Below are 25,427 nucleotides of genomic sequence, written 5' to 3' on the forward strand. Positions count from 1 at the left end.
TGTCACAACCCCTGGTATGCCCAAATATCTATCTATCTATCTATCTATCTATCTATCTATCTATCTATCTATCTATCTATCTATCTATCTATCTATCTATATATATATAGATATATAGATATATAGATATATATATATATAAAATGTATATATATATATAAAATGTGTGTGTGTGTGTGTGTGTGTTTTATTTGTGCTAATAAATAAATAAAGGGAGACTAGTACAGATCTATTTCAAGCTATTTAGCTCTCATCAGCTAGCCCTACCCTTACTGGGATTCGATCCTGTGCTGAATTGCATCTTAGGCAAACGTCTTAGCCATTATGCCACAGGTCTCCTCCTTATCAGCTGAAGCCAGGGAAGAAGGTATATATTTAGTGTCACAACCCCTGGTAAGCCCCAATTATCGAATCCCAGTAAGGGTAGGGCTAGCTGATGAGAGCTAAATAGCTTGAAATAGATCTATACTAGTCTCCCTTTATTTATTTATCAGCACAAATAAAACACAAATATAACAAAGGCAACAGTAAAAATATTGGGTTTCTGTCGTGATGGACTCTTGTGACGAGCCGATTGACAGATGATGGAAGCAGTTAGCTTCCTCCCATAATTGGGGCTTACCAGGGGTTGTGACACTAAATGTATGTATGTATGTATGTATGTATGTATGTATGTATGTATGTATGTGTATACACACATACACACACACACACACACACACACACACACACACATATATATATATATATATATATATATATATATATATATATATATATATATATATATGTTGCATTTGGAACACAAATACACACACACACACACACACACACACACACACACAGAGTCTTGTTGTATTTGGGACCCGAATACAACAAGACCAGCATACTACACCCATGAAAATCTACGAAAACATATAGACAGACAGACAGATAGATATATATGAATTATATATATATAGATATATATGAATTAAGTATAGTATAGTATAGTATAAGTATATTTATATAACATATGTGTGTGTGTGTGTGTGTGTGTGTGTGTGTGTGTATACCATATTCTATAATTATATAATGAGCAGACGTTCATTAGCTCGAGTTTATTAACCGAACTCTTTACGTTTAGGATCAGGAGAGAAATTGTGGTCGTGGGATACCAACGTCTTCTCAAAAAAAGGAAGGAGACAACCCCGAGTGATTGTGAGAACACACACACACACACACACACCCCGACCAACCGCAGAAGTTGCCAACCGAAACCGGTCTTGAAATGCCAGGGAGCAAAAGAGGCTTCTCAACCTCGTGTACACCCCCACCAACCCGATGAAGCCGGGCGAGCAAACAGAGACACCTCCGACTAGGTTCCCTCGCACCCCGACCCCTGATCTCTCTGAGCCAAGGCAGATCTCATCCAGCCCCGCGCGGCACGTGATCCCCGACTCGGAGCTTATGGGACGCCAAGCCCCGGCGAGCACCTGGAAGGCGGCCGCCAAGCTCCTCCCTTCCAGCCTCCGGGAAAGCCGCTCGCCGATCCCCGACGAGGCAGCCACAGAAGGAGGAGGAGGAGGAGGAAGGCGTCGGCGTTAGGTGCCAGGGAGACGGCTGGAAGCGGGGGACGTCGTTCCCAGCTCTGATCCGAAGATCCTGGTCTCCCGAACGGGCCTCAAAACTCAGGCGCAACTCAGCATGGCTTTTGGAAAGAGTCAGAAGGATGCCTTCGGCACCCCCATAGGCCATCTGATCGGTAAGCGGCGCCTGTCGGGCAACTCATTCCCTTCAGATTCAGATTAACAGAGTTGGTCATCTAGTCCAGCCCCCTGCCCAAGCAGGAGACCCTATAACAGAGGTCTTCAAACTTGGCAACTTTAAGACTTAAGGGCTTCAACTCCGAAGTCCACAAGTCTTAAAGTTGCCAAGTTTGGGGATCCCTGCCTACACCATTTCTGACAAATGGAAATCCAGTCTCTTCTTGTGAAAGCTTGGGGCTAGCCCGGAGCCTTCTTCCTGAATTTAGCGGCTGGATCGCGAACTTCTGATACCCTGACATCGCTTGGGTTCCTGGCATTCTCCAATTACGATTATGTGAGGCTATTGAATTTGTGTATTCAAGGGGTGGTGTGGGGAGAAGTGCGTCACCGGGTGGGCAGGCGCATTTCTGGTAACTCATAGTAAAATCCCAAACTATTATCCCCTGCTGCTGAAAATTAGATTGTTATAGAAATGCTAATGGCAACCTATAGGGTAATTGAACCTTTTGGTGAGTTTGGAAGACTGAGCAAATGAAGAGATTTGATATTCATATATTACATATTTGGTAAGGTTGCTTAGAGGAAACTTTAGTCAGCAACTGAGGATCAGAACTCCCCAAAGTGCTTCATCTATGCTTTCCTATTATTATTTTTTTGCAAGAATTTTTAACCACAACAGGTGTGTCCAATAAAGGCAACCAATGCTGAAGTCTCCTCTTTTCAGGGCACAAATTGTGAATATGCAGTACGGGAGTTCTGCATCTAACAGGGCAATGGGTCAACTTCCAGAAGCTGTTGATTAAGATTTATGATGATTAAGGTTCAATAGCAATAACTTTAATCCCATTTTATCTTGGATATACCCTTCTTGTTACCCACGTCTCCTTAAATGGCATTGGAAAAATATCTTTGAGCCAGAACACCATGTTGAAACTCCACCAAATGCAATCTGTTACTATTAGCCAACTTCCCTACATTTAAAAGTTGGTTCAGAGATATATGTTTATTTACAAGTCGTCCTTGATTTAGGACCACAGTTCAGCACCAGATTTCTGTTGCCAAGCGAGACAGATGTTAAGTGAATTTTACTCCACTTTATGACATTTTTGCCATAATTGTTAAGTGAATTGCTGCAGTTGTTAAGTTAGTAACAAGTTGTTAAGTGAATCTGGCTTCCCCGTTGACTTTGATGGTCACAAAAGGTGATCACATGATCCCGGGACATTGCAACTGTCATAAATATGAGTCACTTCCCAAGCCTCTGAATTTTGATGCTGCAGTGGTCGTAAGGGGGAAAAAAGGCCATAAGTCACTTTTTTCAGTGCCATTGTAACTTTGAACAGTCACTGAATGAACTGTTGCAAGTCAAGGACTACCTGTACTACATTTATATTTGGCTATTTGCTCATTGTTTTAATTTGAAAAAAACTGTCTCCTAAATGTCCTACTTTGGTCATCTAAAATAACAGTTTGTTCCTAAATGTCTAGCTTTTTAACTGTGAGCCCAATCTTTCCCTTGACAGAGAAAGCTACTTTTGGAACCTTGCAGACAGAAGAATGGGGTCAGTTTATGCATATTTGTGACCTTATCAACACAACTGAGGAAGGGTAAGTTGCTTGATCTTCTTTGAAAAGAGAAGCATTTGATCTTTAGCTAGGAGGTCAGAGAATGACAGTGCTTCTTCCTGAATTGTTGCATTTTTGTTTGTTATCAGTTTGCTCTTCAGCAGTTGGGAAAAATTAATGTTTGTGGGCAAGCATTTCCAGAGTAGTGGATGGAAACGTCTTACTTTTGTTTGCTTGTTTGTTTGTTTGGGGCTTTGTAAAATTTGTGGCTAAGAAGTATAATATGATAGCCCTTCAAGTTTGAAAAAGGTACTGTTTTTCAGTTGTGTACATGGAGATGGCTCTGCAGTCCCATTCTAGAAGCACAGAATCTATTGCAATAGGGGTACAGGAAAGTCCATTGTTGTGGTGACTGTGGGTGATATTCTGTGAGTCCACCCACAGTTTTCTATCAATGTTTGGTGGCACATGTCTTCAAAGCTGGTGACGGCTTCATAGCAGAGAGCTTGGCAACGGGTTCTGTCAGCAGCTGCAGCTTCTTGTTCTCTTAGCTGGAAGTCAAAGTGGTGTGATTTCACTGTTTCTTTGTATGACCAATCTCGAGAAGTTCTCAAATTTTGAGATCTCTTCCCAGACTCCAGGACACAATGGAGAAACTGGAGAGGCATACAGCGATCATCCATTCTGATGATGTGTCCCACCCATCTCATCTGGGCTCTGATAATCAGAGACTCAATGCTGGTGGACTCTGCATATCCAAGATCTATAGGTTGGAGACATGGCCTTGCTAACAAATATCAAGGATGGAGCAGAGAGCACGCATATGAAATTTCTCCAGTTGTTTGATGCACCTTCAGTACAGACTTCTGGATTCACATCCATATAGGAGGGAAGAGATAACCTGGACTCTGTAGACTTCCGGCTTTGTGATGGTATGCATGTTGTGTGGATTGAGCACTCCAGTACACTGCTACCCCAGCACTGGGTGGCCTTGCTGACCCCTAAGTCAGTTTTGTATCCAGAGACCCATCACTCGAGCTGATTCGAGATGATGCTTCCCAAGTATTTGAAGCTGTTTGCCTTTCTCAACAGGTTATTATCAACAATGATTTTTTGGGGCTTTTCCAAGATTTTTTCTTTGGGCTTGTACTGCTGGCAAAGTACTTCACTTTTGTTCAGGCTGATAGTCAGGGCCAAAGAACATAGCAGCTTCTAGAATTTTGTTTATTATTTATTTATTTATTTATTTATTTATTTCTAATTTAAAATTTATTTTAAGAAGGAAAATAAATATATGTTAAAACCTTTCAGGTTCCCTCCACCAAAAATTCCTGAAAGCAATGCATTTGCAATTGGGAAGAAATTTACTGGAGTGGGGAGGGAGAAAAATCCGCCGATCAGACCGTGTAAAATTTGTGGTTTATCCATTTCAGCTTTATATGACGTTGTGGGGACTTCTGCATCTCTTGCGATGTATGCTAGGCGTTACCAATGTTCATCAAGTCCCTCTAACTTACCTTTGAATATTACTAGAACTCTTCTGAGTACTAGCAAAAGTAGGCCTTGATTGGCATAAAACACAAGCAAAAGTTTCTTTCCATGCTGTGAAATTTTCACCTTGACATTTTTAAAAAAAATCACAGACAGTAAGAAAAGACTGGCTTGAAAATTGGTATCGCTACATGTTTTGATGTTGTGATTACTGTTGCCTCATGAGTTGGATTTGAATGTGAATTGTCCAGCGTCTCTGGAACAGAATATAAATGCTAATAAATAAATACTGTACATAATAAACAAGACAAATTGTATGTATTAGGCAATCCTAGCTTCCTGGTAGATGTACTTGCATCCTACCTCCTGTGAAAACTCTCTATTTGTTGTGCATATGTTCATTAAATGTGTCTGTAAATTAATGACAGTGTACACTTTGAAAACATGGTGAGTAAAGCAGTTCTATAATGGATTTAGAGTGGGGTGTCCATCTGCTGGCTGGGGAATTCTGGAAGTTGAAACCCACAAGCCTTAAAGTTGCCAAGATTGGACACCTCTGATTTATAGGATCGGGCAAGTTTGGTTAGTGCCTTCACTGGTTTTTAGCATTTGAATAGATGTGAGCAATAAGAACTTTTCTTACCCCGGAATAAAAAGGTCAAGGTCAAGATTTCCCTGTTCAGCCATGTCTGACTCTAGAGGGTGATGCTCATCTCCGATTTCTTAGCTAAGTGAGCCAGCATTGCCCAAAAACATTTCCATGGTCATGTGGTCAGCTTGACTATATGCCAATGAAGCCCAGTGGCTCATGTGGTTAGGATGCTGGGTTGACAATTTGCAGCAGCAAATTGTTCAAAGCCCAAGTGTGTCAGGGTGAGCCCTTATCATTCTCTCCAATTCCTGCTCTCCTAGCAGTTCCGAAACGTGCAAACAAGAGTAGAATAACAGAGTTGGAAGGGACTTTGTAGGTTATCTAGTCCAACCCCCTGCTCAAGCAAGAGATCCTGCCTATACCATTTCTGATATGGCTATTCAGTCTCTTCTTTAAAGCTTCCAAGGATGAAGCTCCCACAACTTCCGAAGGCAAGCTGTTTGACACCCCTGCTTTAGAGCATTCATAAAGTAAGGGTTTTTTTCATGTTTTATTTGTTTTATTTATATTACTTCCCATTTCCATCAAACTGTGTGTGGTCTGGATACAGTTATTTAAACAGTTATATAATCCACATATTTGTTATTATATTTGTTACAATAATGTTAATAATATAACTATATATTGATATAATTTGGTTGATTGCTCCCACCGTCAGAAAATTTCTACTTACTTCTAGGTTGAATCTCTCCTTGGTCAGTTTCCATCCATTATTCCTTGGCTGGCCTTCAGGTGCTTTGGAAAATAGGTTGACCTCTTCCTCTGTGTGGCAGCCCCTCAAATATTGGAACACTGCTATCATGTGACCCCTGGTCCTTCTCTTCACTAGACTAGCCATGCCCAGTTCCTACAACCATTCTTCATATGTTTTAGTCTCCAGTCCCCTAATGATCTTGGTTTCTCTTCTCTGCACTCTTTCTAGAGTCTCAATATCTTTTTAGTGTGGTGCCAAAATTGGATGCACTATTCTAGGTGTGATGTTACTAAGGCTTTATAGAGTGGTGTTAGTACCTCATGTGATTTTGATTGAATTCCTCTGTTAATACATTTTAGGATTGCATTGGCTTTTTTGGCTGCTCCCACATACTGCTGGCTCACATTTAATTGCACTAACACTCCAAGTTCCCTCTTACAGGTACTGCTATTAAGCCAAATTTCACCCAATCCATATTTGTACTTTTGGCTTTTCTTGCCTACATGTAAGACTTTACTTTTCGCTACATTGAATTTCATGTTGTTAGGGCCCAGTGTTCAAGTCTATCAAGATCCATCTAGATCTTGAGCCTGTCATCTAGGGTGTTGACTATTCCTGCCAGTTTAATATCATCTACAAATTTGATGAGTTCCCCTTCTATTCATCTAAGCTGTTTATGAAGATATTGAAGAATACCGGGCTTAAGACAGAACCGTGTGGTACCCCACTGCTTCCTTCCTTCCTTCCATGTAGACATAGTACTATTAAGGACTACTCATTAAGTACGATTTGTCAGCCAGTTACAAATCTATCTGGTGATGATGCCATCTACTTGCATCTAGCTTACCAAGAAATAGGTTATGATCTATAAATAAATAAATAGATACTACTTTTGTGGGCTCATTCATAGGGAAATGAAAGGAGCCCCCAACTGTGAATCAGAAACCAGCAAAAATATTGCAATTAACAATTACATGACTGTGAGATGTGCAACTGATAATAAAAGTGAGCCAGTTGCAAAGCACCTGAATTGCAATCAGGTGGTTGTGGGGATGGGTAACAGTTGTAACTTCAGATTTAGGTCATCACTATCTTTTACTGAAGTTGTTGCTAATTCAAATCATCTTTAAGCGAACTGTCATAAGACAAGGGCTACCTTTTAATTACATTGGTGTCCTGCCTTCAAAAAAATGCAGAAAAGTCCATTATCCTCAGAGTAATCCTGAGATGTATTTTTGCCTGAGAAAGAGTGTTTAGCTTGGTGAGCCTTATGACCGAGCCTTGTGACTAATTGACACCCATGCCAATGCTCAATCCATAAGCTGTATGTCAAGGAAACCTCTGAAGCAGGAATTGCAAGGCACCTAGCAGAAAACATCCTATTTGAGGTGTGTAACTTTGCAAAAAAGCAGCATGTGTTTTGAGCATGTAATTCTATATCCTGAGGCTTGTTGTTTAAGAGCTACAATACTAGTTCAAATTGACTTTTTTAATTGTACCAATTAATTTTACGGTTTTTATGGGTGGGTCAGATTCTGTATTCAAAAGAGTTCTAGTAATATTCAAAACTCTTTCAAGTATGCACCCTATTTGCTAACTACTGCTATGTAGGGTAGCTTACCCTGATTTGCTTGAAGTGATGGTACCTCTTCTGCTATCATGCAAAAAAAAAACCAAGAAACCAAGTTTAACCTACTTCATGTAACACAAGGATAGAGGCAAATGATATCTCTGTATTGATAGTATTGCACAAATGATGCAACTTGTCCTCCCATCAGATATCACAGCACAGAATTGCATTATTTGCATGACAATATGACACACTGATCTGTTATTGTGACTTGTAATGGATGTGGCTGCTGCAATGGGAAACTGTCATGAAAGTGCTGAGCTACAGTTACTAGCGTTCCTTACCATTGGCCATGATTGTTGAAGACTACTGGGAATGATAGTTCAGAAACTCTGGAAGTCCAGAAATGTGTGGACATAGTTCAATGCAGAGGTGGGTTGCTCCCGGTTCAGCCCGGATCGGGCAAACCGATAGTAGTGGCGGTGGGAGACTCCTCCCACTCACCCAGACGCTTCTGCAAATGCATGCACTCAAGCGTGCATGCACAAGTGCGCCTGAACTGGTAGTAAAAACATTGACAACCCACCACTGCTTCAATGTATGAAGTAGCAGTAAACACAACATTTAGAATCTTGGATGAGTTATTGGGGGCTGTATATCTGGGTCTTTGCATAATTTTTGAATGTAATTCTTCCCTTTACAGGCCCAGATACTGTGGTATCTCTTGGCTGCTTTTTCTCAGGAGAGAAAAATAATCAAACTTAGTCTTCTCTAACTGTGTGTGCTCTAGATGAGCTGCACTACATGGGTAGTCCTTGCTTAACAACCAGTTATTTTGAGAATGTTTGCAGTTATGTCCACAGAATGGGGTCCTTACAGTCCAGAAAACACCCCTGCTTTTCGTAAATGGTCACACCACGTTCTCCCTGCGGTCATGTGGCTGCATGCTGGGCAGATCAGCTTTGTGGCATTCCTCAACCATGTGACCACAATCCCAGCTAAAAAGGCCCATTCAAATGAATGGGTTTATTAATAACTGCCACGTTCGTTTAACGATTACTGTGCTTACTTAAGAACCACCACAAAAAAAGAAAGGCCTGGAAATCACTTCCAGTCATATGAATGCCTTGAGTTATGACTGTAACAATTTATGATGGTAATTCCAGGCTCAAATTACAAGGCAAGGGCTACCTGTAGTCCTATATCTTTAACCAGCATAGCCAAAGAGAGTTACAGTCCCACATATTTTGAAGACAGCAGTCTGTGAGAATCATTGCTTCAAAGAGCAATTTTTGCTCAAAGCAAAATTGGAATAAAATAAGCTTTGTCTCTTACTGTTTGCTCCTAAGATATAGGTTGATGTTTATATGCACTTAGAAGAATTGCTTATTGCTAACCCTCGGTTTATTTTTTCTGGGATGGGTTTTGTGTTTTTGGTAGGGATTATTCTCTGGAATCCAGCCATGGCCTTTTCTTTGTACTTTAGCAGTAGAACCTGTTCTTCCTTTTAAAAGTGTTTCCTGGATGGCTTATTAAAATAATAATAATAAAGCAACAAACCAGCAACAAACCAAATCAGAAAAAAAAATAGCAACACATAGTGACAACAGTATAACGCAGCCAAAGGCAATAGCAGTGTTATTGCTGTCCGTGCTACTGCCTGTGGACTTAAACCTCTAAGCAGTTTCCAACCACGCAAAGAAAATTGGCACATTGTTTTGAAAGACATCTCAGTTTAATTTAATTTGATTGCCTACTCTTATTAGATTCTGGGTGGCTTGCAAAACCCAGAAAGAATAGATTAAAAACAATCAAAACATACACAGGCAGCCCATATCAAAACACTAGGCCATGTAGATATGAAGGGCCCTCCACAAATACCCCAGCTAAACATGTTAACCTCAGATAAAAGCTAGTTTTTAAAGTTCTTTCAGGACTCCAGGAGCGTGAGTGCCTTTCATATTTCTGAGAGATGTTTTGTAGAGGGCAGGCATTGTGACAGAGAAGGCATACTTCCTCTATCCCACTGGTGGCTAACCTTTTTGTTGTCGTGTGCTGAAAGCGTGCATGCACACACCCATAATGCAATGTGTGCGTGACTGCCCCCTGGTGCGCTCTGCCCCTAGTGCATGCATGTGTGACTTCCCTGCATGCCCACTCCTGTGCATGTGCATGTGTCTCCTGCATGCACCCCGTGCATGCACTGCAGAGACCCAAAAACCAGCTGGCCGGCTGGAGGTGTGCGCACATGTGCGGTAGAGCTGAGCTGAGCGACAGTTTGCTTGCCCGCAGAGAGAGCTCTGTGTGCCACCATCATGGCTCTATCCTATAGTAGAAGGGACCTACAGTGTAACCCATTCTATGTAAATGTACCAGGCAATATCAATTGAAGATAGACAGTACTTCGGATAACCAGGCCATATGCCACTAAGGGCTTTATGTTACTCTTCTGAAACTGTCTTTACATCTTCAACTTGGGGAGTTATACAGTACCTGCTCCCTTTCCTAACTATACTAACTTAAGATTGATGGGAGTTTTCAGTCAGAATACCTGGAGGGAACAAGTTTGAGGGAGAATCACTTAGAGCTGATGTGAATTTTTGTTTGCTTGTCCGTTCAATGTTCAGAGAGCAGAAGAAATAAAAAAGAAACAACATTCTGGGTTTTTGTTTCCCCGAAAACTTGCCAACTTTCTTTGGATCTGCATAACCACAGACATCTGTGGGCTTAGCTAAAGAGAAGCCATGTTCACAGGGGGAATTAGGATTATATGAGTTTTGGTTTGGTTTATGTGTCAGTCAACGAGAATAGCCAGTGTTTAGCAACTGTTAAGCCTGTGTCCAGTTCAGCATTTGAAATTATGTCACTAAAGGCTGGTCATTTAACAGTTGGTTGGTATCATTATCCTTAAATCTAGATGAGCAACAAAGATAGCCACCATTGAGCTTAGATTTACCAGGATCAGCAAAATATGCCAGTTTACAAAGCATTAAAAATGCAAATATTCTCTTGCCACAGAGAAAATTCACCCTTGAGGGGGGAAATGCTCTAAAGCAAGCGTGCCCAAACTTGGCAACTTTAAAACTTGTGGACTTCAGCTCCCAGAATTCTCCAGCCAGCATAGCTGAAGTCCACAAGTCTAAAGTTGCCAAGTTTGGGCACCCCTGCTCTAACGTCGTGCTTTTCCATTTGTATTTATGAGTGTCAGAAGTGGCTTGAAGGCAACATAAGGTTTCATGCAGCATTGGAAAGCCACCTTTCAAAAGTAAACAGGATGTGACTTTGAAGTCCATTGTTGATGCCTTACGTTTCTGCAAGGCTTAAACGGGCCATTTCATCGTCTAAAAATACAACACAGTCCCTCAAATGAACTAGTGTGGCATAATAAGATATAAGAGCTGAGGTGGCGCAGTGGTTAAATGCAGCACTGCAGGCAACTTCAGCTGACTGCAGTTCTGCAGTTCGGCTGTTCAAATCTCACTGGCTCAGGGTTGACTCAGCCTTCCATTTTTTTAGTGATTTTTAGTGATTTTATTAGCATTTATAGGCCGCCCTTTTCCCTGAGGGGACTCAGGGCGGCTTACAAAAAATAGGAAGGGAGGGTACAAGACAATAAACGCAAAACAATACATAAAAGTAAAATAGTAAACAACATTCATTCATCATTCGGGCGGGGACAGATTATCTTTATCCCCAGGCCTGACGGGCTAGCCAGGTCTTAAGGGCTGTGCGGAAGGTCTGGACGGTGGTGAGGGTACGAATCTCCACGGGGAGATCGTTCCAAAGGGTCGGAGCTACTACTGAAAAGGCTCTCCTCCGTGTAGTTGCCAGTCGACACTGACTGGCAGATGGAACTCGGAGGAGGCCTAATCTATGCGATCTAATTGGTCGCAAGGAGGTAATTGGCAGGAGACGGTCTCTCAAGTACGCAGATCCACTACCATGGAGGGCTTTATGAGTGACAAGTAGCACCTTGAAGCGCACCCGGAGATCAACAGGTAGCCAGCGCAGCTTGCGGAGGATAGGTGTTATGTGGGCGAACCGAGGTGTACCCACAATCGCTCGCGCGGCCGCGTTCTGGACTAGCTGAAGTCGCCGGATGTTCTTCAAGGGCAGCCCCATGTAGAGCACATTGCAGTATTCCAGCCTAGAGGTCACAAGGGCCCGAGTGACTGTTGTGAGGGCCTCCCGGTTCAGGTAGGGTCGCAACTGGCGTACCAGGCGAACCTGGGCAAATGCCCCCCTGGTCACAGCCGTCAGATGGTGGTCGAAAGTCAGCTGTGGGTCCAGGAGGACTCCCAAGTTGCGAACCCTCTCTGAGGGGTATAAAATTTGACCCCCCAGCCTGAGCGATGGAACACTGATCGAATTATTGGGAGGGAAACACAACAGCCACTCGGTCTTCTCCGGGTTGAGTACAAGCTTGTTAGCCCTCATCCAGTCCATAACGGCCTCAAGACCCCGGTTCATCACGTCCACCGCTTCATTGAGTTGGCACGGGGCGGACAGATACAACTGAGTATCGTCCGCGTATTGATGGTATCTTATCCCGTGCCTCCGAATGATCTCACCCAGCGGTTTCATGTAGATGTTAAATAGTAGGGGGGATAAGACCGAACCCTGCGGCACCCCATATGTTAGGGGCCTAGGGGTTGATCTCTGCCCCCCCACTAACACCGACTACGACCTGTCCGAGAGGTAGGAGGAGAACCACTGCAAAACAGTGCCTCCCACCCCCACCTCCCGCAGTCGTCGCAGAAGGATACCATGGTCGATGGTATCGAAAGCCACCGAGAGGTCAAGGAGAACCAGGATGGAGGCATGGCCTCCGTCTCTGGCTCTCCAGAGATCATCGGTCAATGCGACCAAAGCGGTTTCTGTGCTGTAACCAGGTCTGAAGCCCGACTGGAAGGGGTCGAGATAACTTGCTTCCTCCAAGGACCGTTGAAGCTGGAAGGCCACCACCTTCTCGACAACCTTCCCCACAAAGGGGAGGTTGGAGACTGGACGGTAATTGTTAAGGACAGCTGGATCCAAAGATGGCTTCTTCAGGAGGGGTCTCACCACCGCCGCTTTAAGTGCGGCGGGGAAGTGCCCCTCCCGAAGAGAGGCGGTAACAACCGCTTGGATCCAGCCTCGTGTCACCTCACTGCTGTTGGCAACCAGCCATGAGGGACATGGGTCCAGTACACAGGTGGAGGCACTCACAGCTCTCATGGCCTTGTCCACATCCCCAGGGGCAACATCCTGAAACTCAACCCAGAGGTGGTCTACCAATTCATCCTCTTGTGCCTCGGCTGGAACTGCAGGGATGGAGTCCAAATCCGATCGAAACCGAGCAATTTTGTCCGCTAAGAATTGGGCATAATCCTCAGCTCTACCCTGCAAGGGTTCCCCCGTATCCCTCCTATTTAGGAGGGAGCGGGTTATCCTAAACAGGGCGGCTGGGCGGGACTCAGCGGACGCAACCAAGGTGGCAATATGAGATCTTTTTGCTGCCCTGAGTGCCCTGATGTAGTCCTTGGTGCTGGTTGTTAGGAGTGCTCGGTTCGATTCGGATTTATCGGACCTCCATAGGTGCTCTAGGCATCTCCTCCGGCGCTTCATCTCCCGGAGCTCCTCGGTGAACCAAGGAGGCCTCCGGGATCCGCCGCCTCGGAGGGGCCATAGTGGCGCGATCCGGTCAAGGGTCTCCGATGCTGCCGAGTGCCAGGCAGCAACCAGAGTCTCCACCGAACCGTGGGCGAGAGTATCAGGAATAACCCCAAGCTCCGTCTGGAACCTCAAAGGCTCCATAAGTCGCCTGGGGCGGAACCACTTGGTCGGTTCCTCCTCCCTACAGTGGGGGTTTGGTCTCCGAAAGTCGAGCCTCAGTAGGCAGTGGTCTGACCACGACAGGGGTATGATCTCATTACCCCTCAGACCAAGATCACAAGTCCACTGCTCCGAGAGAAATACGAGGTCAAGCATGTGACCCGCCGAGTGGGTTGGGCCCCGGATTACCTGGGTCAAGCCCATGGCCGTCATGGAAGCCATGAACTCCTGCGCCCCATCAGAGTGTTCACCGAGCGAAGGCAAATTGAAGTCCCCCAAGACCATAAGTCTGGGGAACTCAATTGCTAGCTCGGCTACCGACTCGAGGAGCGAGGGGAGGGCTGCTGCAACGCTGTTGGGAGGCAGGTACGTTAACAGCAAACCCACTTGACCCTTGAGGTCCAACCTTACCAGCAGAGACTCACACCCGACAAGCTCCGGAGCAGGGATCCTACGAGGTGCTAACGACTCCCGGATAACGATAGCCACACCCCCACCCCTTCCCTGGGCTCTCGGCTGATGCAGCACCTGAAATCCTTCTGGGCACATCTCTACGAGGGGGACTCCTCCCTCCGGGCCCAGCCAGGTTTCAGTAATACATGCCAGGTCTGCCCTCTCGTCTAAAATTAAGTCCCGGACGAGGGGAGCCTTGTGAACAACAGACCTGGCATTTAGCGACAACAGCCTGAGACCAGGGTCCTGATTACTCGTGCCATCTGGCCTCGGAGTGGGACTCATAGGGCCGGAAGGAGGGATCTCTGTAACGTAGCGAACCCTCCTTCCCCGGTAATGGCCAGCCCTAAAGTCCCCGCCATATCTGCCCCTCCCTGTTACGACCGTAATGCTCCGGCCCTCTCCCATGTCCCTGGTCCCCCCAACCACCTCAGTGCCCCCCGCGTTCCTCGGCAGGTCCTCCGAATCATACATACTCATTCACTCACTCAGACAATCCCCAGGTGGCAATTAAAAAACACAGACATTACAACCATAATAGTGATAAAAGTGGGATCATTCATTCAATTACACACATACCCCTAGCATATCCCATACAAAGTAAGAGAAAAAGGAGTAGAAAAAGGAAGAAAAAAAGATAACTTGCGCAGTTGTTAGGGTGCGAGTCCAGGCAGAGCCAAATGGCTCTCAGTGATCAGGATGGTTAAAATAATTACAGTAATTAGCGTCCAGTTATAGTCCAAAGAAGGTATACAGGGGCGTAGTTCGTGTCCCCCTCTTCTACAGGTTCGAATAAGTCCAAAGGGTCCGGAACAGTTGAGAAAGGCAGGGGGCTTTCTTCTACAGGTGTTGTCCCAGATAAAGCCCCAAGGGTAGTGGCAGATAATATTGTTTATAGTATTCAAAGCCAGATGTAACTGAGCTAACAGGTCTGGAGCCAAATGGAACTGAGTCAGCAGGTCTAAAGACAGATGGAACTGAGCTAGCAGGTCTGAATGTCCAAAAACCCCGACCAAAGGTGACCAGAAATTGGAATGCCACAATAAAGGGGCGTCAGATGGTAAGTGGGGAACACAAGGAAGAGCCTCACTACAACAAGGGGGGGTAAGAGGTAAACTGCGTCCAAGAGGCCACCTGACTGAGCAGGGACGAAGGAGGAGGGAGGGAATGCTGGGGGGGAAATGAGGCTGGATGGAAGAAGGGGCCATCCGGAGGGGCCGGTGCAGTGTCAGGAACAATCGCCCTTCCAACCTACTCAGTCCCCACACTGCTCCAATTCGTTCCTTCTCCCTCTGGAATAATGATGGTATTACGGAGCCCCAATTAGGCAGTTCAATAAGCCGGGCAATAACACCAAAGAACACCACCGTTGCAGCCAGTGTGGTGCCGCCTCTTCCACCGCCAGATAGTACAGGCAGCTCGCGGCACACAAACCCCCAAAGTTGTGCAATCCTGGGGCGCCCAGAAATGGCGGCCCTCGCAGAGGTCTGGGCTGGTTCAGTAGATTCTCTCTCCCTCCGGGGTGATAACAGTCTCACAAGACCCCAAGTAGGCGGCTCGGTAAGCAGGGTGGAATCGTCTAGGCCGAAAAACGCCGACGCGGCGCCCCCCCCCCCCCACTGCCGAATGACGCGGGCAGCTCGCACACAGACCTCCGAAGTTGTGCCGTCCGGGGTCGCCCAAAAACAGCGACCCCCGCAAAGGTCTGGGCTCCTCGGGTCCTCTGAATTCCGGACATCCCCAGGACCGTCTTCGGGCACCAATTTGTTCAGTTTTTTAGGTTGTTTTCAGCGTTTGCTCGCCTCGTCAGACTAGAGCAAAACGCCTGGACGCCATCTTCCGGTCTCGCACATGCGCACTCTTCCATCCTTCCGAGGTGGGTAAAATGAGAACCCGGATTGTTGTTGGGGGCAATATGCTGACTCTGTAAACCGCTTAGAGAGGGCTGAAAGCCCTATGAAACGGTATATAAGTCTAACTGCTATAATGGATAAAATATTGGATTAAGAGTAGGGAGCTCCAGGTTTGAGTTCCTGACCTCAATCATGGGAGCTGTTTCTCATAAGTTTGTTGCTTTATGTTTTATTGTTATTTTATGGAAAATAGGATTGCTGTGTGTCCACATAGACAGACAGACAGACAGACAGACACACACACACACACACACACTTACACATACACGCTTACTGTTACTGTAAAGGATAAGGATATGCAAATAGAAGCAGGCTGGATTTTCAATAGTTAAATACTTTGGAGGCTAATGGAAGCAGGGAGTAGATTCAGAATTTATCTCGGTGTCACTCTGAATATAATCTTTTATTGTTTTGTTTTTATTCTCTTTCATATTGATGAGTATTATTTTCCATGCCTCCAGGAAAGGCATCTTACTTACAGCACTGACTGTTAGGCATGCTATACAGCGTTTGGGGCTGATGGGACTTGGAATTCAACATTTTGATAAGCCTATAGGATTCCTACTGTAGACAGAAATGATGCACTGAGTTTGGGAACCATTTCAGCAAAGCTTGTGTAGTGTCCCCAATGGCGGGATATCCAATCTTCTGTAATAGGGATGTTATGCAGTCAACTATAAATTAACATTTACAAATATAAATCATCTCGGACATCAGGTCATGCAGATGTTGAAAATTAGTTATCTAGTGTACAAATTTCTGTAATGGAATGAAAAATTTATTCTTTGGCAAGACATAAATGTATGTCGGATGGGCAGCTCTGGCCATTTTAGGACCTGAAATCCATGAGTCATAAAGTTGCCATAGCTGCCCACCTCTAGTGTATGTACTCTCAACACACAACTCATCTTTGTCACTGAAGTGGCCACCTTGCTTTATTCCCGTTTTGATTTAATTTTTCTCTTTGGGGGTTTTTCATTTCAGCAATCTTAATTCTTTATTTTCAGCTAACATTATAAGAGAAATAATATATATGTAGAATTGTAATGATCAGTATGTTTTCTGGTTTTATTTCTTCTAACCACAGACCCAAGGACGCAGTGAGAGCACTTAAAAAAAGGCTTTCCAAAAACTGTAATCACGTGGAGATTCATCTTACCTTGTCCGTAAGTACAACACGTTTGGTCCTCATAAAATATTTGCACAGCATAGGATAGAATTTGTAGGAGTTTTCCAGACAAGTGTGTTGCTGAAATATTAGCACAGTTTTCTGAAGCATCAAAAGTCAGCTTCATGGGACAGAAGTTGCCATTTTGGAATTAAATTTGAACTAGCATTTGGATCCCCTTTAGTTCGATAGGCAGAGGACTGCTCCTCCCATTGAGAGTAGGAGAAGTGCTTTATATACTTCACTTGCTTCTCAGACAAATGGCAAGGGAAGGAAAACTAAAGCAGAATACACTCTTACAAGTTTTAGGTTCCAGCACTGTAGCCTGGAAATTAATTTAGAACCTCCAGTTCTACTTACTATTAGTTTTATAGGGTGCTAGTTGTTCAAGAGCTCAAGACAGTTTCCATTCCCTACATTTTTACCATTATATAGTAGCAGGCCTCTGAATGATTGAGAATTACTTATTCAGAGCTAACCTGGGATATTGTGTGCTGAGGGGGGACTAGAGTCTAGCTCTCCACACTTAACCACTATATTAATATCCTTCTCCTCCGCCTCCTCCCCACTTCTCTTGAATAAATATGGAAGTACAAAGCACCCAATTTAAAATAAACAGAAATTTAAGCAATGTTCAGAGTTCTAAGTTTTTTTTTAACATTCTAGTTTTATCCAACCCACTCTGAAGTAGAAAGCTTAGCATCTTAATCAGCATATTGCCTCATATTTTCTTTTTAAACTAAGTATTTGGAAAGTTTGGAAGAAAAAGAATGACATCCTATTAAAGGAATTGTTGCTTAACCACAAAAGTCTCTGAGTTTTCCACTTTACAGTGGGCTGTAATATCTTTACCCGCTAGTATCAAGTACTATGAGAATATTATTGAACCAAGTCCATTGACACATGTAGTTTTAACTACACAAAGGTGTTGTTATCTCAGAATCCGTTCACACAGAAAAGAAATGTTTATTTTGCAGTTTAAAAACGTCTTACATTATTTTATCTGTTAAGTCAATATGAAAAATTAATGTATGTTTGTTCGTGTATTTCTGTCTTTGTTGAGTTTTAATTGAGGGAGAAACTATTTGAATAACTAGATTAAAACTTTATTATAACTTAACTAAGATATAGGATGCTGGGAGTTAAAGCTTTAATAATTATTTTTGGGCAACAGTTCACTTTTGCTTTATTTGCAGGCATCTATAGTCTTTCATTTCAGTGTCACAGTGCTGGATGGAAGCTTTATATTTTCAAAATCATAATCCATTATCTGATTGTTATGTTAAAAATATATGCAAGTTAAACCATGGTATTTTAGCACTAATAATATTTATATAATATGTTTGAACAGGCTACAGCTTGTTCCGCAAATCATAATTGCACTTCATCTATGATTTAATGTGATACATGAACCAAGTCATAAGCCGTTGAAAGGAGTTTAAGATAAACACATATAAGGATCTCTGTCTTGTGCATTTAGCCACCAGTCCAGTTTCCAGGATGTTGTAGGAAATAACATGCAATTTTAAAAAGTGGAGTTAAATGGCACGAGAGCCCGTTTAGTGCAGGCACTTGGCTAGCAACTGGAAGACTGTGAGTTCTGATTCTGCCTTAAGCCAAGCTGTGTGACCATGGGCCACGCTCTCTCAACTCTTGGGAGCAAGCAAGGGCAAATCACTTATGGAAAAAAAATACTTGCCAAATAATAACAAGTAGGTGTGAGTTAGAAATATTTGGAGCAAAAAAAAAAAAAAAGAATTTCCTGCATAGTATCCCAGTCTGATATTTTAATGGGTGTTGTGTAACATTCCTATGTAGGCTGTAATCGAGGCCAGTATGGTCAAACAGTGATAGCAGTTAAGGAGGTTAAGGCAATGTAGGCTGGTCCATTGCTTGAACTTATGTACAGTAATTGTAATGGTAGACAGATTCAAATTTCTATGCTTTTTTTTAAAAGTCACTAATGGTTCCAATGATTGATAGTTCTTGTTCACAGGATTACCTGCCTCATTGTTTGTAATATAAGACACAGCTTTTGGAATTTAAGGAATTTGCTTTTCAAAATAATGATTACCACACTTATGAATGAATTCCTACTGATTTAAATTTCCCCCAAGGTTTGATACCGCCTAATATTTGAATCCTTCCTTTCTGAAATTACAGAACTGCAATAATGGACATTGTCCCCAAATGAGTATGATACCTTTCACTCCTAACTTGCACCTGTCATCCTGATTAATTTGCAGACAGTTTTAGAATGTGTGAAGTGTTGTAGACCGCTATTAATCTTGTTATCATGTATTATTTTTCTTCATATACATATGTACATACATACACAAACACATGCGCGCGCACACAGAACAAGGATACACAATTATATCCAGCCTCTACTGTAATTAATAATTATTCATCATTTGAGAAATGTGAAAAATAGCAGGGGTCCCTTGAGATTTCATGTCCTATAAGAAAATAGAGGCTTTTTTTTATCTAATGGTTTTTCGATTTGGAATGGCAGATGCATTAAAACAGTGATGGCGAAGCTTTCTCTTATGGCGTGCCAAAATTATATCTGCGCTATTGCACACGCCAACATGCCCACTAAATCCTCCCCATCTGTGCATGTGTGCGCAACCCCCTGCGCATGCATGCACAACCTCATCCCAGGCTCCAGAGGCTTTTCTGAAGCTTGGGGTGAAAAACTTTCCTGAAGCCTGGGGAGAAAAACAGCCCCAACGTGCCAACTGGAAGTTCAGAAACAATCCGTTTCCAGCTTCCGGGGGGGGCAGGGGACACCGTTTTTGCCCTCCCCAGGTTTCAGGAAAGCCTTGGGAGACTGAGGAGGGTGAAAAACAGCCCCATGGGCCAACTGGAAGTTGATTCCCAAACTCCAGAAGGGTGAAAAATCAGCTGGCTGGCACGCGCTGACAGCTGGCGTGCCACCAAATATGGCTCTGCGTGTCACCTGTGGCAAGCGTGTCATAGGTTCACCATCACGGCCTTAAAATATTAAATGGAATGAATGAATAATCACACCCACCATTTCAGAATTCTTTCAGCAGAATCAGGCGTGTAGATGTGCGTTTCTGTCCTGGGGATTTCTTGCAGAAATGATTTTTGAATTATAAAAAACCCATACGCTTTTATAAATTGGGAAAGAGCCAATTTGATGTCGTGGTTAAGGCATAAGGCTAGAGACCATCTTAGGCATGATGCCAGCTGCATAACTTTGGGCTAGCCTCTCTCTGTCTCAGCCCTAGGATCAGGGAAACACAAAATACTTCTGAAATCTTGCCAGAAAAAAAACGTAACGACTTGTTCAAGCATTCCCCAGGACTCATCTGTCTGTCTATGGGCCTTTTTCTTGAGGAATTCTTATAGAGAGGTATCATGGAAAATAAAATGCTGAAGTGTTCACAAAAAAAGGATAAGATAGGGAGAAATCTGAATATTATGCCAAATTTCAGGGTTTGTGTAATCATGCGGCATTTGATCAGCAGTGAATACAGGTGAAAACAAGATGCTTGCTACCTCTGTGTCTCAGGAGAAAATAGTATTGTGCAATGTGTGTGTGTGTTACCAACTTCTCTGCTTAATCAGAGGAGTTTATTAGGGATGATTATCAGATGTGCAGGAGCACACTTATTTATTGCATATTCTGCTTTTCTTCTGGTAACTTGTGGAGCAGGACAATTATCAGCAGAGTTGAGCTAATAATTTGGGTTGATCAGTGGCCAACATTTTCCAGACATCAATTTGGACAGCCTTAGTATGTTATGCTGGATTGAAGATTCAGATTCTTGGGTATGTCGACACACTTCTGTGCCCCCACCCTCTTCTTAGTAACTCTGAGTCACTACTGTAAGTATTTTGAAGTTCTTCTGAGTTGCGAGCATATGCATTTTTTTTATTTATAAAAAAACAGCCTTTGCTTCCTCTTGGCATGTGGATTAGATATCAAACTATCTGCCTTTTATTTATTTTCCCCTGCTTGCTCAGCACACCGTAATGTATGCCTTGAAAATGCCTTGGGATAATTTATCTAGAGATTTACTCTGCAGATGTTAATTTACCATATGGAGTTTAAATAAAGAAAATCCTATATATTTTTATAGCTGTATGAGTTGGTGGAAGTTAGGAACATGACTGAGCTGCAAGTAATTTCTACAAGCAACAGTAAAGGCAACTTTTCAACAAGATTTTTCTTCTGCTCAATTCAGCACATTATTTCTGTACCTCTGTTAAAGAGTCAAAATTAGGAATTTGAAACTGGGCATATTGTTATGCACTTGGTTTTTTAAGGCACAAGGGAGTTTTGATATTTGAGTGATGAAAAAATGGAGACTAAAACCTGATGAAAATGACAATAGATATAACATTGAGACAAAATGCCCCCCCCCAAAAAAATTCCATGACTCACCTGTAAAGATTATTTTTTCATCAATTAAAAGAAGTAATATTTACAAATCAATATTACGGAGTTTTGTTTGTGGTGGGCCTTAGAAGAATACTTAGGGAGAACAAGCAGCCACAAATCTTCACTGTTTACAATATTTGCAAAACATAGTAAGAAGGAATATTTTTAGATAGGCAGCCAAGATCTCTGTGTGGTTAGATAACCTCCTTTATTAATAATAAACTTTGGGTGTGTCAGACCTGTTTTCGTGGGAGATTACCTAATGGTTTAATGTAAATAAACAAGTTGCTGGATTTACTGGAGCCTTGATAATTCTCTAGGTTTTTGTCAGTCTGTTTATATGATTTTTGCAGCAGTAGTAATCTAAGTGTTAATTGAAAGATCCTGTTGCTTTGGGTCACTATAAAGAAGATCTATGGAAGATAAACGTTTTCCCAGGCAAATCTGATTTTAGGGATCTGGATGTCATGGTACCACAGCTTTCTCAAATGCAATTGCACAATTCCCATATTAAATGGCTGGATTAGACAGAATGAGAAGATGACAGTTTGAAACAATAATGGGATTACAAATTAGAATCAAGAAGTTTATACCCCTTGAAGGATAGAAGCTTGAAATAGGGCTTTAGGGATAAAGGGGAGGGAGAAAAATAGTCTCTCACTTACAGTGATGTCCTCTTTCTAATGAGCTGCATCATTATATGCTACCTGGAACCAAAAGGTGTCTTTAAATTTGTTAATGTAAGGACAACCCTAGTGGGATTGCATCTGAAAAAGACATTCCTTTCTTCTTGTCTCCCACAGCTGGCTAGGTGTGAGGATTTGGGGCAGGGATTGATGTTTTGATTTACAGGCAGATCTTCTAAGAATGCAACATTCCCAATTTGTAATCTGAAGCACTGACATTGAGAAATTTAATGTATTTTGACCTATGTAAATTGAATGGAAGATAGGTACCTCCATTTCATCATTCATTAGATTTACAGGGACGTGCAGCCAGAGGAGGCAGAGCCTCACCACTGTCATCATGAAAAGAAAAAAAATGTAAAAGGAAAAAGGCAAGAGCTGAGGTCAGGCTGAGCTAGTTGCTGCCAGAGTCACCGTGGATGACTCTGCTTAATGCTTAACTGTTTAAAAAAGCCTTTTAAAAAGTGCCCTCTACAGGAGGAGGCAGGAGAACGATGTGCCTCATCTAGTCTGACTTTAGGCATTTTATGATCACTAGAGCAGAGTTAAGCAAGGGTTAAAAGCCTAAAAATTCCTGACGTAAGTGAGGCATGTCGTTCTCCTGCCTCCTCCTGTAGAGGGCGCTTTTTAGAGGCTTTTTTAAAACAGTTAAGCAGAGTCATCCACACAGTGACTCTGGCAACAACTAGCTCAGCCTGACCTCAGCTCTTGCCTTTTTCCTTTTACATTTTTTTTCTTTTCATGATGGCAGGCAAGAGCAGAGTTGAAATCCTCTCTGAAACAGCTGGAAAAGGTACATGTGGGTTGGAGGGAGGGGGAGGAATTCAAACTTCATCCTCAAGTGTAGATCCCTCCCCAAGTGTAGTTTGATTGCAGGCCTTTTCAAACACACACACACACACCTAGATAAAACTATATAAGCCCAGCTTCACTGATTACAAGTTTAAAAAGGCAATGTGGCTCTGCCTGCAATCAAAGGCTCGGATCGGCTCCAATCCAACTTCTGTGTTTGTGTTTGTTTGAGAGAGAGTGAATGGGGGTAGGAGAGATAGTCCAATCCAACTTCTCTGTGTGCATGTATCTGTTTGAGAGAGGGAGGAGGAAGGGAGAGAGGGAGGAAGGAGGGGGGGGAGAAGAAAAAGAATGAAGGAAACTTTTTTGCAAAGGAGAAAAACAAATCCTGTTGCTTTAAATCGGAACTGAGCATGCCTGGCTGTGGAAGTGTGGGAGTTGAAGTCCACAAGTCTAAAAAAAAATGTAACCCCTGTGTCAGTGCCTCACCAGCCATAAACTTCACCGCACGTCACTGCTGCCTTTCATCCAATTAGAATGACACTTAATATTGGGACTTGCATGTCACTCCAACCCTAAAGCAGATTGTTTGATTTGGCTTGCCAAGTTTCATGAACCTCAGCCATTGCAGTCTTTAAATTATTGTTTATTGTTTATGGTTTGGGTAATGATGATGAACCTGGCCAATGAGTTGCTCAGCAAAACATATTTAAATAAACAGTGGCCCTAATCCAAGGAATGATTCTGACCAAAGTGTATTTAGGGTGGGGTACAACTTTAATAAAGTGCCACTAAATTAGCTTGCATTGTGTTTCATGTTAGCACTAATTGTAACAGCCAGCTATGGACTAGTGGCAAGATGCAAAGCTTCTTGAAGTCAGGGAGAAGACCAGCTATAAATGGGCAGAGTGTCTACACCAACATCACAGAGGCCTTTCCAGCAATCCAGAATCTCCTTAGGAAACAGAAGAACAATGTGTAACTCCTGTGATGGTCGCTCTAGTTCACGGATGTCAAACCTGTGGCATCACATGACGTATCATGACTTTTTTTCCTTCGCAGAGCTGGGGTGGGTGTAGCCTGTGCATTCAGCCCACGGGGCGCCAGTTTGATACCCCTGCTTTAGATAGTCTGAGTTATTAGTGTAAGCAGTTACTTCCTTTAACACGGAAATGAGTGCCATGTGGCCATCCAGGTATTGTTGAACTGCAATTCAGTTTTGTATTTTCATTATCATTTCAACAACATTAGGAAGGTCAGCTTGGTAATATTTTTTGGTCCCTTCTCTACTGTTCTACTACTATTCATAGTGTCAGGTGTCACCAGTGGTGGGATTCAGCCAGTTCGTACCATTTCGGGAGAATCAGTTGTTAACTTTCTGAGCAGTTTGGTGAACTGGTTGTTGGAAGAAATCATTAGAGCAGAGAACCGGTTGTTAAATTACTTGATTCCAACCGCTGGGTGTCACCGAGTAAGTAAGAAGCTCACACTGATTTATTAAGGACTAAATTTTCTCTGGGCATTTAATATTAAAGGATTTGTGTTTAATACAATCCATTCAGCTACCTGAAATTCTCTGTAATGTAGGGTGAACTACTTTCTCTCCATCCAGATAGTCAAACAAACAATTTGAGGTCCTGTTTCCATTAGTGAGGTGATACAATCTTATTTAAATGGCTCCATTTTGTTTGGAATATGCTTGTAGTGTTTGCCTGAAATCTATCACTGTGCAAACAGAACTGTGCTTTCATGAAAATATTTCCTCCACACCCTTCCCAATCTGCGTCCCTACCCTCCAGAGCAGTTTTGAGAACAAATGTTGGGCTGGAACAGAAAGGAAAACCTGGGCCCACTTTTCATTTCACTGACTAAATAATTCCATTAGCAAAACAGAACAAAACTCATTCAGGATCACTGCTGTATTTCCTGTGAAATAAATAGAAAAGTTGCACATTAGGTGGAACCAATATTCCCCAGGAAGCTGTAGAATTACCACCTTCAATGGAAACTATCTGGTTTGACAGTCTATCAAAGTTGTACAGAATTAATGATTCTTAACTTTGTTTCAAGAAGTTGTTTGATAGCCCAGGAGACCCACTTCTAGCTTTTTTCCAGGTCTTGGCACTGCAGCTATAATTTTTTTCCAGGTCTCCTTCCCATTTTGACCTGCAGGCAAAATGTTCTTCATCAAATGCAAGCAGTACTTCTCAAGGTTTTGGCAAGTAGGTTGCATCTTTAGAGATTAGCTTCCTTCTCCATTGCTGGAAAATGGCCTTTCCTATTAGTATGCAATCCTTGCCTGTCTGGGGCAACACCCCCCTCCCCCAACTATTTTTCTTTCTTTCCTTAATTGTGCAAGATGCTGTGGAGAAGTTCTTAAGATGCCTTAAGTGAGGGAAAGTTTATTTGTAAAAACAAGTGATTGTGAACAAGTATCATAAGAATCTTTTCTTGTGTATCTCTGGC

At 42.9% G+C, this 25,427-nt stretch overlaps 1 protein-coding gene across 2 annotated transcripts in view; it reads left to right on the forward strand.

Moving 5' to 3' along the window:
• The first annotated feature begins 1,288 nt into the window (after positions 1-1,288).
• TOM1L1 (target of myb1 like 1 membrane trafficking protein) overlaps positions 1,289-25,427 on the forward strand; it is a 58,286-nt gene continuing 34,147 nt past the window's right edge. Inside the window, exons 1-3 of one of the 2 annotated variants that reach the window (XM_032209108.1) lie at positions 1,289-1,744; positions 3,272-3,356; positions 16,989-17,067. In XM_032209108.1, the coding sequence (XP_032064999.1) occupies positions 1,687-1,744; positions 3,272-3,356; positions 16,989-17,067 (222 nt within the window). In that variant the 5' untranslated portion in view covers positions 1,289-1,686. The remainder of the gene's footprint in view (positions 1,745-3,271; positions 3,357-16,988; positions 17,068-25,427) is intronic. The other variant, XM_032209109.1, reaches the window with a different exon arrangement.

This window comes from Thamnophis elegans, chromosome 2 (assembly GCF_009769535.1).
Source record: "Thamnophis elegans isolate rThaEle1 chromosome 2, rThaEle1.pri, whole genome shotgun sequence".
NCBI classification, from domain to species: domain Eukaryota; kingdom Metazoa; phylum Chordata; class Lepidosauria; order Squamata; family Colubridae; genus Thamnophis; species Thamnophis elegans.